Source organism: Amphiura filiformis, chromosome 5 (genome assembly GCF_039555335.1).
Source record: "Amphiura filiformis chromosome 5, Afil_fr2py, whole genome shotgun sequence".
NCBI classification, from domain to species: domain Eukaryota; kingdom Metazoa; phylum Echinodermata; class Ophiuroidea; order Amphilepidida; family Amphiuridae; genus Amphiura; species Amphiura filiformis.
In genome coordinates this window covers 66,137,706-66,152,659 of record NC_092632.1, presented here as the reverse complement: position 1 = coordinate 66,152,659, position 14,954 = coordinate 66,137,706, and the positions used below count along the sequence as shown (strand labels likewise).

The 14,954-nt window shown below is 37.6% G+C and overlaps 1 protein-coding gene across 1 annotated transcript; it reads left to right on the top strand.

Annotated features, from left to right (window-relative positions):
* The first annotated feature begins 9,567 nt into the window (after window positions 1-9,567).
* LOC140152339 (uncharacterized) lies at window positions 9,568-10,266 on the top strand. The gene has a single exon (XM_072174643.1). It carries the CDS (start codon window positions 9,568-9,570, stop codon window positions 10,264-10,266), a length of 699 nt encoding a protein of 232 aa, XP_072030744.1.
* Window positions 10,267-14,954: the final 4,688 nt, after the last annotated feature.

Sequence of the window (14,954 nt, the reverse complement as noted above, 5' to 3'; positions counted from 1 at the left end):
AACACCTAAATTAGCTAAAAATTTAGGACATGTTACAAAACTATATTTTACAAAACTATATTTTCTAGAATTTCATAGAATAGTTTAAATGTAGCTTGTACCGTTTTTTTGTGGCATCCTTCAGAACGGAGCGGTCCGTTACCAATATAGCTCAATATTTTCGGTCAAATCTCCATTCAATTAACACGGGGAGTTGGCTAGCTATGAGCTAGCTATGCTTTACCCTCACTCATATTCTACGAAAGTGCGACTATTTCTGAACATCTAACCTAGCTGTAATTTTAGGTCATGTTAGAGAAATATATTTGCTAGAAGTTTGGAGAATAGTTTAAATATTGGCCGGTTATTTTTCACACAGTGATGTTAACTAGGCAAATGCAATATACTTCTCACATACACTATTTGTAAAGGTCGCGCGTCAATGGTGAGAGCACTGTGTATTGTATATAGGAAAACGGACAGTAACTGCAGTATGGAATACAAAATATGCAGAATTCAGAATATCACAAATTTGGTATGAGGTTTATGTTATAGAATTAGGTTATTGACACATTGAGTATCCTAGAATTCATTCAATATCGATGTAAAAAAGTGTCTGGTCATTAAAATTATCTTAAGCAAAAAATCTGCAAGCAACACTTCTGAATAGTAAGATGTTGTAATTCTTTATTTTATAAAACTATTTTGTGTAATATTTTACTCCAAATCATATAAAAACTATTACTCATTATTGTTAAGTAAACCTTTTTGTACTGACCAAACTATATTATTATTTATTCAGCGAAGAGGGTTACTTTTTTTTCTATGCACACTATATAGATCATCCCTATACAATTCGCTATCGAAGTTGTGTAATAATCGGATTAACTACCATAGCAATAGATTAATACAATTTTTGAATAGATCGCCCTGCACTACAAGCAGGATGCACTCATCACCTATGTACCGGTATGTCTGCAATCATACAATGAATACAATACCGCTCTTTTCAATGATACTAATCTGACAGCTGCGAGTGATTAGCATTTCTTTGACATCTCTAGGTACCGCGTGAATGTTGTAGTGAAGGGCGACCTATTCAAAATTTGTATCATCTATTGCTATGGTAATTAATCCTGTTACATCATCACTTCGACAGCGAATATAAAGGTATAAAATATGAAACATAAGGTCAGTCAGTCACTGCTACAAAGACTCGTTTTTCCCAAAGACAATCCATGACTGGAGCGTTTTGCTTTTGCCTGAACAAATTGTTAGCATTCTACCCACCTCAACATTCAAGAACCAAGTAACAGTTCACTTATAGTCCTAAGACAAAAACTGCAGCTCCAACAAGACTAAGCAACTTTCGCACACGCACAACCCTTCACGTTTAACTGCCACCTTTGGAAGCCTTGCGAAGTATTCGTCAATTTTTTTAAGTCAGTCTAATATCCTGGTAAAAAGTCACTCTTGACCCTATTTTATATAATTATTATAAATATATCTGAGCTTTGTTTGGTAGGAAGTCAAACTATTATAGATGCCTCTTCAACATAAAAGAAAATTGCTTACAAACCATGATCACACACAAAAAAAAATGTTTACCCAGCATGATCACAAACTTTGTCAGTCTATAAAATCGTTGAATGAGTGGGTGAGTGTCAAAGACATCGGTGGTAGACTGGTAGTTAATAATAAAAAAAACAATATTTTTTTACAAAAGGTCATGTTAAACAGGTTTTTCAAGAAAAAATCCCCGCGTGATTCTTCTGGATCTTCTGCTTTGGATCAGTAAGTATAATGAAAAGTGAATGTATTGGATCAGTAAATACAATGAAAAATGAATGTACCATATTGCACAATTATTTACATAGTTAATAATAATAATATAATAATAATTTATTCTTATATAGCGCATTACATCAAAGACCACAAGGCGCTTTACAATTAAAACATGTGTACATAAAAACAAAATACCCATTGAATTATAAATATACATCATTAAGAAATAAGAAACAAAGGAAATAGGCACACGATGAACATTGCACAAAAGGGATTGCACGGAAAAAAATGCATGCAAAATGAGCAAAGTTCAAAGTGACGGCATAAGCAATAAAGCAAAATAAGTTTAACCAAATAACAATTTTGTATAAACAACGGCAATATACTGCAAACAAATATCAGAGATGAAATTAGAATCATAAAACACAATTTTTTAAACCGCCAAGCTGTACACTACATTGATAACACGTGAGTAGAAAACAACAAAAATGAAAATGAAGTATACAGCGAGGCAATTAAACACATGATCAATTCAATGCAATATCAAAAATGGCAAAACACAAATCAAATTGAATATGAAAAATTCCAAACAAATGGATACTTTTAACGCAAACAATACCAAAAGTGGCGAAGCAAAACATATTACACCAGGTATAATACTCAAATGAACAGAGCAATCACGAGAACAACCAAGAAAATAACTTGAGTTATGCGAGGTGTAGGCAGAATATTATGCGAAACATAATTGCACACTTTTTTAAACATAATTAATAACCAAAATTGCACAATTATTAATAATACAATAATATCAAAATATCAACAAACAATACCTGAGTGGCGAAGCAAACATATATAACTACACCAGGTATAATGCTCAAATGAAAAGAGCAAGACACATCACGAGAGCAACCAAGAAAAAATAACCAAAACGATTTGTAGACAAAATATTATGTGAAACATATTGCAAATTTTTTTAAACATAATTGATAACAAAAATTTTCATAATAATTAATAATACAATAATATCAAAATATCAACAAACAATAGCAAAGTGTCGAAGCAAACATAATTATCTACACCAGGTATAATGCTCAAATGAAAAGAGCAAGACACGTCACGAGAGCAACCAAGAAAAAACATGAGTTATACGAGGTGTAGACAAAATATTATGCGAAACATATTGCATACTTTTTTAAACATAATTAATAACAAAACTTGCATAATAATTCATAATACAATAATATCAAAATACGATGTAATAGTTCAGACAATGAGTATACAAATCCAAATGATGAACAAATTTGCGAGTAACACGAAGATACACGAAGCACAGAAAATGATGGCAATGCTAACTTGATGCAGAACATTGACGTTATTAACTAGAGGAGAGGTTACTAGCACTTCACTCTAGTTAAATCAGAATAATATTGCGAACATTAATCAGAAGCAGATGGAATTATATACTGTATGCAAAATGAAGCGGTAAGTGACACAAGGGGAGAGGTTGCTAGCACGTCACCCAAGTGTTGTGGTGATGGTTAATCCACGCAAAAACTGTGAGCAAACAAAGTAGATGACGAAATCATAGAAAAACCACCAGGGAGTGGTTACTAGCACTTCACCCTGGTGTGATACACTAAATAATGCATAAAAGAGCTCCATTTATAAATTCGCGAAAAGCAAAAACATATCAAACATGAAAACATTGGCGAAAAAGATGTGTCTTTAATCTTGACTTGAACATTGGCAGAGATGTAGCTTGACGGACATCTGCGGGCAGGCGATTCCACAGAGTTGCTGCAGCGACTACAAAGGATCTATCACCGTAGAACTTCGTGTTTGAGCGAGCGAGTTAACTATCTGCGGTGACGAACAACCGAACATCATTGCGTTGCTGCTGCATGCACGTACCGTATGTTTTAGGCCTTCGCTATGATTGATTTTATGAAACCACAGTTAGACTTTCATTCAAAGTAATTAAAACAAAACAAGAATATATATTTCAAGTACATTAATATACAATATGATTATGCATTACGAGACTCATGACCATTAGTGACACAGCAGCACGACAATTGTCACGGTAAGGTAAGTTTGTGATTTTCATTTTGCTAAAGTGGTTAGACATAGGCTTATCGTCGTATACTTATAGTTTTAGTGTTAAGGGTATATGATAGGCTTTTATCGAAGATAACGATCAGATGAACAGCTCCATCGGCTGCTTCTTTGACATCTATGAAACGATGTCTTGTCCATCAATACTCAATCTGCAGGAACAGGTCTTTTCGTTTTTGAGTTCTAATACGAAATGCTCCCTATATTCCCCCAAAATGTAATGTTCATATATTCTGATCTGTACACATTTTCCTTTCCAGGTGTCATTGTTATTCAAAAACGCAAGCGAAAAGTGTATACCAAATGCAATAATCTTGTAAAGACTAAACTATTAAAGGGCCGTCTGCAAATTGACAATTAAACAGAAATCCATCGAAACTGAAAACGATGGCACGTCAACTTATGTCGTGCTGTATGTCTAACAATGCCAACAATCAACAAGACTCACTTGACATGGATATCCCAGATGGCCACGATCATGATGACCCCATAAAACATGAAGATATCCGACTGGGTAAAGATACTAAAGATAGAAGAAATGTACCATTTGGCGATATAGCTAATCAAGGAAAACGCGACCCGTTGTCAAATATTGTAGAGAGTTCAGCATTGACACCAAGAAATGACTCTAAACGAAAAGGCAGCGAACTACTAAATAAGTCGAGACCTACAAGTGCTGCCAGTGCAGAAAGTGATGCAGATTCTGGATATACTAGTGTTAATGGATCGGGAAGCAACGGCAGACGTGGGACAATGATGAGTGATCTCCTCGAGGAAAGAGAAGATGAAGATAATGAAGATAAACCTACGAACACAGGTGGCGCCGAGTTTGTAGTTGGTTTTGGTAACATTATTACTTCCCATTGCAACCAGGCACTTCCAAATAGTGACAGTTATGCCGTTGAAAGCAATGAATTAAAGATTATCTTGGCGAAATTGGACAAACTTAGTAGTAGTGTTTCATATACACAATTGAAACGAAAACGTATTTCATTGAAGAATTTCGCAGCAGCATTCTTGACTGGAGAACGCGGAGGGAGAATAACTATACATCAAGGAAATATGCGAGTGTCTATCCCCGTCCCACCAGGTGCATTGCCGATCAAAGACAAACCACAGCTTGTCTACATTTACATTCCACATCAATCCCAGATTCCAAGCACTAACGGGAAGTCTGATGAAGCGTGGATCACACCCAATGTCCGATGTGGTCCTGCTGGTCTTACATTTCGGAAACCAGTTTTCTTGACCATTCCATATGAGAGCCACGTCGATTCGACATCCATGAAAATTGTGGGTTATCAGAAGAAATTATCTACCGGAAACAAATGGAACCAGTTGAAGGAAGGAGAGGATGCAGTGACCGTGTCTCGTCAAGAGAATGTCACTCTATTCCTAAACCACTTCTGTGATTATGGTTATACAGGATTGTCCAAGTGGATAAATGCATTGGTGTTAGTGAAGAGAGAAGAGACATGTACGCGCCATGTGTTTGTTCACCTGTTTGACATCAATACGGAGGTAAGAGACTACTTCACATTCTCATCCTTTACCTTTATACTCTGATCCTAAACACAGTCCTTGTCTCACACCCTTACCCTAATAATAGAAACCCTAATCTAAAAATTAGCCTTATATTGTTATGTTAGAACGGTTGAGTGGAACTTCATTCAACCCTGGGTGTCCTATGAACAAACCTTTGTTGGGTAAAATATTACTCTTTTGAGTAATGTAATATTTTATCTTAACGTAAATGTTGCCCACGAATAAGCTAAAACATTTAATATTACCCAACAAAAAAGTGAGGGGTTGTACAAAGGACACCCAGGGTTTTCCAAAACGTTCTAGCAGTGTACGCGAAACCTTATCCCTGTCTGGCCTTATCGTAAAGCAAAGTTGGAAAGGGTAACTTGAATTGTAATTCCCGAATCAAGATCAGAACTAATACGTTTACTATGTAAAATAATGCACTTTACAAGTGTAAAATACGAAAACATTTTGACATATTATATACTTCTTTTTTTACTTTTGATGGGAGTCACCGTCCATTACTGAGACAGAATAACCTTAATTGGTGTAACAGGTCTTGAGATTATGTCAAATTGACTTACCACTAACTGCCTAGGACTCAATTTCCTCGTCTCGCGATGCTCGAAAATCGAGCTCGTAGCGCGAGCAGAGACGTAACACCCTCGGGACCACCATACATATCGCTCGTGGCCGGGGTCCGTGGCTCTTACACTACAGATATCATTGTCTTGGTCATTTCTCAGTGGCTAAAAGGTATTTGCTCTGTCAGTATTTCGTTCAATATCATATTATTACATCAGTGACCTGACACTATCGCCAATCATATTTTGTAGTTACATCTCGTATCATGTTCTGCAACGATGTCCTGTTTTCAGTTTCAGTTTTCAGTTTCAGTTTATTTATTTACCATATCAACGCAATGAAAATATATATAATACATAATGGTAGGATGACCAAAAAAAGAGCAAAGCTCGAGAAGACTTTGGCCACCCTGAAAGGTAATAACAAAATATAACAGTGCAAAGACAAAGACACCATTTATGTGTAGACAAAGACATTACCTACAAGTGGGACAGACATTCGCTACATGTTGGCAACAAAGGCAGATCCATGAGTAAACCACACTCCCAGACAGTTGGTTAGGTCCATAAGGATGAACGAAACAAGCGTGCAAAATGGAAAAGCAGAAGCAGCATAACAAGAGAGCAATTGACACGAAAAGGACAGAAATGTCTGGAAGTGCGGACTACAAATAGTTTTCTTAATCCATAGCTTAAGGTAGATGATTCCTGTGACTCGCAGGCTATGGAGATCAATGACAATGGTGGAAGTATCCAAGTCAATATCAATGAGGTCCACAAATCGTGGAAGATTCTGAAATCTAGCCAGGTATGTCCTCCGCCATTTTGTTTTAGAGGTCAAAAAATGAATACTTAGAGGAAGAAGAGTTGGTCATGCCAACTCTGGCCAGGGAGCTAGACATCATCTGTTGTAAAAACAGAAACGTCATCTAAATGTTCAAAATGTTGATGGTATTGGAGTTTTCGTGTCACTTGTTTTGTGCATTTGTTCTAGGTGTTATATAAATTATTGTCCTTAATTTTCTCAATCGATAGGAAATAGAATTGAGTGACACGTGGTTTGATCATTCGACCACATCAACGACAGAAATCGAATTCACAGCTAAACTGCAGGACAGCGATGTGGGTGCGTCGTCAGCGGATATGCCCAACTTCTCCGCGAACGTCGACATTTATCAAAACAATAATCACCGACCTAGAACAAGCTTAATAGTGATAGACGAGGATCCGAACACAAGGACGCGTCCCTTGGAAATATCAGAGGTTAGTTCAAGAATTGTTAAGCTTAAACGTCATAGACGAGGATCCTATTCGAAGTATCAGAGCAATAATTATTAAGCATTAAAGTGGTATAGGAGGATCCTGACACAGAGGTTTGTTCAATAATTATTTTTGTTTGTTTATTTGATGGACAGGTCAGTTGTCTGTTCACTTTAAAATTTCAATGACCTGCTTGGGTTCATTTTGACCTAGAAGATGGCCGAGGGACTCAGAAGCCCCTTTCAACATCAGAATTAGCAGTATACTACTTAATTGCATCACAAGGAATCCTATTATTGTGTGACACCAAACATTAATTCGTAATTTTGAGTAGGAAACAAAAATCAGAAACATTCTGGTAACGAGTACAGTGTTTCGTTTAAAAACTGTCAGTATGATAATAGTCAACGTTTTTGCTGACGAGTTCGATGGGTGCTATCGTATTGAGATTATGCAATATGAAGCCTTCGAGAACTAGCTCGTCGCATGTGACTTTTAGTTCAGAAACACAAATGTGTGAAGATAATATTTCAATGAAATCACTAGATTAAATGTTTTTAAACTTGCAGATCAGAAAGTCGATGGATGCTCAGTTTCTCCAGGACTTTTTCGACGATTCCCCATATTTTGTGCAGCAGTGTAGATACACTGGAATTTGCACGTTATTGGATACTGCTGAAGAATCCCAAGGGTGCTGGAAGAAGTTTGGATCCGAAATTGGTGTCTCTGAAGTCCAGACCTTGACGTGGATCGACAACTTTACCAAACGAAGTACCGATCACCCAAGTCCTACCGCGACATTGTTAGATTTCTACCTAAAAGATGCGTCCTCAGAGAAAGATACTGTACACAAACTTCGGTGTCTTAGCAACATATTCTTAAAACTTGATAACCATGCTGCAAAGAAGTGGGTCGACGAGGAAATTGCCGATCGTACCACACACACATCTGAGAGTGGTACAGATCATTTTATGATACCTACAACGGCACAAGCGATCATGGATAGAAATGTTCCAACCAGACGTCTGAAAGGTGGATGGAATCTACCGTGGATGACACCAGGTATCCGGCGCTTGATGAAACGAAGAAAACGGAGGTACAAGACATACAAGAAGTTCAAAACACAGAAGAATTGGGACAAGTATACCACGCTTCAGAAACAAATCAAACGCAAGCTTGATGAGTCGCATACAAACTACATCAATGGTATGTTTGATAATGAAGAAGAGGGCCCCAAGAAACTGTGGAAGTATGTTAAGTCCCTGAAGAGAGATGGAATGGGGATATCATCCTTAGTCTCTGGGAAGCAAGTTGTGACCTCATCCAAAGAGAAAGCTGAAACCTTAGCCAAGCAATACAGCTCTGTCTTCACCAATGAAGATGTCAGTTCATTGCCATCAAAAGGCACCAGCTCCTTTCCAGCAATGTCAGACATCCAAGTCTCCACAGCAGGGGTAGAGAAACTGCTAGTTTCACTCAATCCTAGGAAAGCTACTGGGCCAGACCAGATACCAACCAAGATTCTGAAGGACCATGCTGCTATCCTAGCTCCTGTCCTGCAGATCATCTACCAACAATCACTTGACACAGGAGACATCCCAGATGATTGGAAACAGGCAAATGTGACGGCAGTGTTCAAGAAAGGAGATAGAAGCCAACCTTCCAATTATAGACCTGTCTCTCTGACCAGTATTGCGTGCAAGGTGTTGGAACACATCATCTCAAGTACCATCAGAGCTCACCTGGACAAACATCATATCCTGAACGAATTCCAACACGGGTTCCGGAAACATCACAGCTGTGAGACACAACTTTTAGCGACTTTGGAGGATCTTGCCAGCGGTATTGATCAGAAACAACAGATCGACTGCCTCATACTTGATTTCTCCAAAGCGTTTGATGTAGTAGCACATAGGAGACTTCTTTACAAATTAAGATGGTATGGTATCAAGGAACAACCCACACCTGGATTGAAAACTGGCTGACCAACCGTTACCAGGCCGTAGTTGTTGATGGGGAAAGTTCGTCCAATGCGTCTGTGTGTTCTGGAGTCCCTCAAGGCACCGTGTTAGGTCCACTCCTCTTCATCTTGTTCATTAACGACATTGTTGACAATATATCATCCTCCATCAGACTATTTGCCGATGATTGCCTGTTATATCGCCAGATACAATCCGAGAGTGATGCTGCACTACTGCAAGAGGATTTGAACACCTTGACAAATTGGTCCCTAGACTGGCAGATGAAATTCAACCCTGCCAAGTGCTCTCTACTCCGGATCACCAAAAAGCGTTCCAGCATCAAGTCAATTTACAACATGATGGGAGCTGACCTTCAACAAGTTGAGAACCACCCATATCTTGGTGTCGAGCTTACATCTAATCTGGACTGGGGACTACACATAAAGAACATAGCAGGCAAAGCTCAGCGATCACTCAACTTCTTACAGCGTAACCTGTACAAGTGTCCTGAGCAGATCAAACAACAAGCCTACTTCTCCATAGTTAGACCAGTTCTGGAATACTCAGGCACCATCTGGGATCCACACTACCAGAAGCACATTTCAACCCTTGAGGCAGTACAGCGGAAGGCAGCTCGCTTTGTGAAGAGGAATTACCAGCGTACAGCCAGTGTTACCCAGATGCTTCAGGAGTTGAAATGGCCTTCACTTCAGGATAGAAGAACCATCTCACGCCTCACAATGCTCCACAAGATCAACTCGGGAGATTCACCACTCACAGTTTCAGGGAAGTTCCAACCAGTGAACACAGACAGGCCAGTTACTCGCAGCCATAGACCTGACCAATTCATCAACTATCCAGCCAGAACAGAGCTCTACAAGAACAGCTTCTACCCACGGACCATCAGGCAGTGGAATCTACTCCCAGCCAGTGTCATCACTCAATCAACATCAGCCAAATCCTTCAACACAAATGCATGGAAGTACATGAACGACCACAAGGCACAGCTGTACATGGGCAGGCCAGCCGGACGTTCCACCTCTGCAAGCATCTAAACTTCACTCCAGTCACTGTATATTTGCGCACCCCTTTTTTTTGGTTATCTGCACCCTCAGTTGTTTTGTGTGTAAGAAGTTGAGATGTAACCGGAAGTCTGGATATCTATACCGCCTGGTCCTGTCCAGTATTACCTTAGAAGTAGTATGAGTCATTCTTTCGGACAAAAGGTAGACAAGGAATGTCAAGTTCCAGAACCTCTAGATACACGTCCGAAGAAAAAGAAGAATCTCCGTCAGAAAACTAAGAAACGCGTAAGCAAGATGTTCGGTATTAAGACTGAAGGTGCTTCTCACTCGAGCTCCAATCAAAACAAATCTGCCGGAATTTCTAACACAGCCTATAAGAAAGACCAATCAACAGAACCGTCATTTCCGATGTTCAAGGATGGAAATGACAATATAATGGTGCATAGTGCGAATGATAGTCGGAAAGCGTCAAAACTATCGGAAATGTCGGACAGTGGGTACAGTGGGTACAGTAGTCAAAGTAGTCGTACGCAGTCTATCGCCCCGTCAGAAACCTCAACCCTTCGTCCCCTATCCAACATGTCAACAACCTCAACCCTGCGTCCCTTATCCGCCGTGTCATCAACCTCAACCATTCGTCCTGATTCTACGATATCAGAGGATTCTGCCATTCGTCCTTGTTCCACAGTTTCTTCACAATTAGAGTCAGATGGATTGCATACGATAGACGAAGGAATGGAAGAAATAGATGAAGATTCGGAATCAGATTAATTTGATTGAAAACTGTACATATTAATATAAACTTGGATTTATATGGCGCATTTTCAATCGCGCATTCAAATGGCGCAAATATGAAGCCCTTATACATGTAGACTATGCCATAGTCGAATTTTATTTAAAATATGTTATTATTAGTCATGATGAACCCATTTCGTTAAAGTATTCAATAGTAAAATGGTCATAAAGAGTTAAAAATATCAGACGATTAGTGACAATAAAAGTAATTGAATGCAACATTATCTTGCATATATTACGGCTCACTTTAATAATGAACAATTCTGATTTTGGAATCTACCAGTTTATTGATAGCGAACCCCGAAATTTCGACTATGAACTTTGAATTGTAAGCAGAACTTGGGAAGCTAACAAACAGAGGGAGTAGGGTGACTGATCAGATGTGAAAATCTATCAATTGTGCACACATTAATTAAATCAGAGTTTTAAGCTTAAATACAATATCCAGAGTATGCACAATGGGCAAGTGGACTACGGGGTAGTCTATTATACATGTTATACGCTCGTATGAAGATCCACCAAGATCCATCAATTATTTTATGCAGCTCCCCAAATTCCAATTTCGATTTTGAAAGCAGGAGGAAACCGAGAGCGACCATGGATTGGGATAAACCAGGTGAACATAAATAATTATAGTCTTTGGGAACTGCCGAGACTTGAACACAGGACTCAGTGTGGTGCAAGGCTATGAAACAACCGCTGCGCCAACTCGCTCTACCATAAATAGATTGTTTTACATATACCGGCAATAAGAACCATGGTAGCATGTTGGTAATGGTATCTGTATAAACGCCTCCACCCACAGTTACCCACCCCATCAGTAGTCAGAAGTCAGAACATACGTTCAGATAAAAGATACAGTTAATTATGGCATCGCATTTGCGATAAACAAACGTTACACAGTTAAGCAAAACATTTATTGTCTCACATTATAACCCTGCTTTTTTGTCTCACATTATATATAACCCTGCTTTTTTATCTTTGGGCAAATGAGGAGTTTAGAGTATTATTTTCTTTTAGTTTGGGAGTGGCGGATGTGATATCGCCATTTTTTACGTCGCCATTGGATTAACAAATGTGATATGTGTTGCTAATGCAAACTTATGATATTTTAAAACCGTTGGGGTTCAACAAAGTATCACATTGTAAGTATGTTGTTTTTCAGTTTGTAACTTAATATGTGAGTTTAATACCGTAAACGTTCGCCTAATGGCGCTATGGGCTCCCTTAACAAAACTGGAATTTTAAACACAAACTAAAAGTGCCCTCCCATAAAAAATCCCACCAGCAAATAAGGGCACATACCCTTAATTCTTGTTGGGATTTTTAGAGGAGGGGGCTCTCTATTTGTACACGAAATTTACTCCAACGCAAAGGAGCCAGGGGCGCCATTAGGCGAACGTTTACGGTATAAGCTTAAGCCTGTGAAGAATGCTGTTTCTTTATAGTACAAGGGTGCTTATTTGCATACAATACAATACAATACAATACAATACAATACAATACAATACAATACAACCAAGCATTTATATAGCGCCCTCCAAGGACCACAGCGCTTTCCAAAAAAGAACACATATATTCATTCATTCATTCATTCATTTTTTCACTCATCATATAACAATAATAGAATACATAATATAAATTTACAAAATCCAATATGTGAGAGTGAAGGAGTCACAGAAAAGGCCAAAAGAGGCCTGGAAGTATGTGATCCCTTGTTTGGTTAATTCATATCATATACAGGGTGTCCCAGAAAAAATTACCGGGCGAATAAATTTGGACGTAAGTCGAGAAATAGACATCAGAATCCAAAAATCTAAACATCAGCGTGTAGCCCATCTTATTCAGCATCTTATATGTCAATTTTACTGGAATCGGTTGATTGATCGCGAAGAAAGGAGCGATTACATAAGGCATGCGTCAATTCACTTCATTCCAAGTTTGTAAGAAAGACCATTCAACACAATGTACACTAGTGGTTAACTGTCAATGGGCTTTATATTTTGTTCTTAGAAATCCTTTTCGTTCTTTTTTAAACAACCTGTTTCTTGCAAAATATTTAATTAGGTTTTGTTTGAATTTGAACATCTGCACGATATTGAAAATTAAAGCTTGCATATAAGATGATGTTCGGTACTTGTAAATATATTTTTTCGTTAATGTTGATATATATGTTGCATAAAGAACAATTGCATATAGAATTCCAGTCGGCTTAAAAAAATTCTCACCGTGACATTACATTAATGTCAATTTTCCAAGAAATTGTTATGCAAAGTTTAGATCTTTAAAAACTTCAACATCAATGTTGCCTGGTGTCAAAAATCACACGTAAATTGTTATTTTTGGCTCAAATGTTCTTTGGAAAGTTAAAATATAACATATTTGCACAACATAAAGAATTGAATTTGGAAAACTTCCAATTGCAGAAATCAAAGCTTTCTCGGATAAACTGTTATGAATGCATGAATGACATAACACCGTCCGATTATAAAATAGATAGTGTGATGTGGACTAAATTTAATGAGATACACAAACTTTAGGAAGCGGTGAGCGAGAATGAAAAAAAGCGCCTGTTGATCAAACTTGGAATGAACTGAATTGATGCACGCATTGTGTAATCGTTCATTTCTTCGTAACCAGTCAACCGAATCAAATAAAATTTTCGTATGTGATGCACAACAAAATAAGCTATGTGCTACATTTTAAATTATTTGATTCTGATGTCTATTTCTTGACTTACGTTCAATTTTATTTGCTCGGTAATTTTTTCTGGGACACCCTGTACATTGTACATATTATAATAATAATAAAACAATAATCAATGGCATTCTACAAAATAAACATACAATTTCCATAATCAATGGCATTCTACACAATAAACATACAATTTCCAGACAAGCAAATAATTAATTTTTAAATTGGTTTTGAAGATGTCCAATGTTTTGGCCTGCCTGATGTTGATTGGAAGAGAATTCCATAGACGAGGACCTGCGGTTTGAAACGCTTTGTCACCGGTGAGAGTCCTGGTTTTCGGAACAATGAGAAGTGTTCTGTCAAGTGATGAACGAGTGGCGTACTTTGGTTTGCGAAATGTGATCAGTTCTTGCAGGTATTTCGGAGCTTGGGAGTTGACACACTTGTATGTGATTACCATAAGCTTGAATTCGATACGCTTACGGATCGGTAGCCAATGAAGATGTATACCAATGTATTATTAGATCTATGAGAAAGTTCTGACTGACTTTATTAAAAATTTTAGTGGTTTGACTTCATTGCAAAATTGCAGCCATTTTAAATTGTCACGGTTTTTTAAACTATCACAGTTTTTTAAATTGGCATAAGGGCGCACACCAGTAAATATAGTTTGGTGTTTCTGAAATGTAACACATTTTGAAAGTTTAGTCAAATCTTCATAAAAAGTGGGATCCTGCTCATTTTTCATGTACAATCCCAGGCCTAAATGAGAAGTAAATATGAATCGGGCATAATAGTTGGGTTTTAAGCCTGTCCTAAACTCCTAATGTATTACTTTCAGTCGTATTGCACTACACTGATTTTTCTTCCAAGGTATAGGAAATTTGGAGTAATACGCCCATATACTAAGTAAAGATTTGTTCCAAGTCTACCATATTACAATATTGATAATAACAATAAAATAAACTTTTTAGACTGTGACAAGTCTATCCTAAAACATTGTATCTGCATGGATTATGATTTGGAAATTCAAAATCATATTTGCCACACAATGTGAATTTTCTTTGAATTTTTCTAAAATTGGACTTAATTTTGTTCAGAATGAAAGTATAGAGTGTTTATAATATTATTTATTCAGCGAAGCGGGTTACTTTTTTTTTCTATACGCACTATATATTAATCATGCTATAAAATATAGAGGTGAAAAATTTAATAAGGTCAGTCAGTCA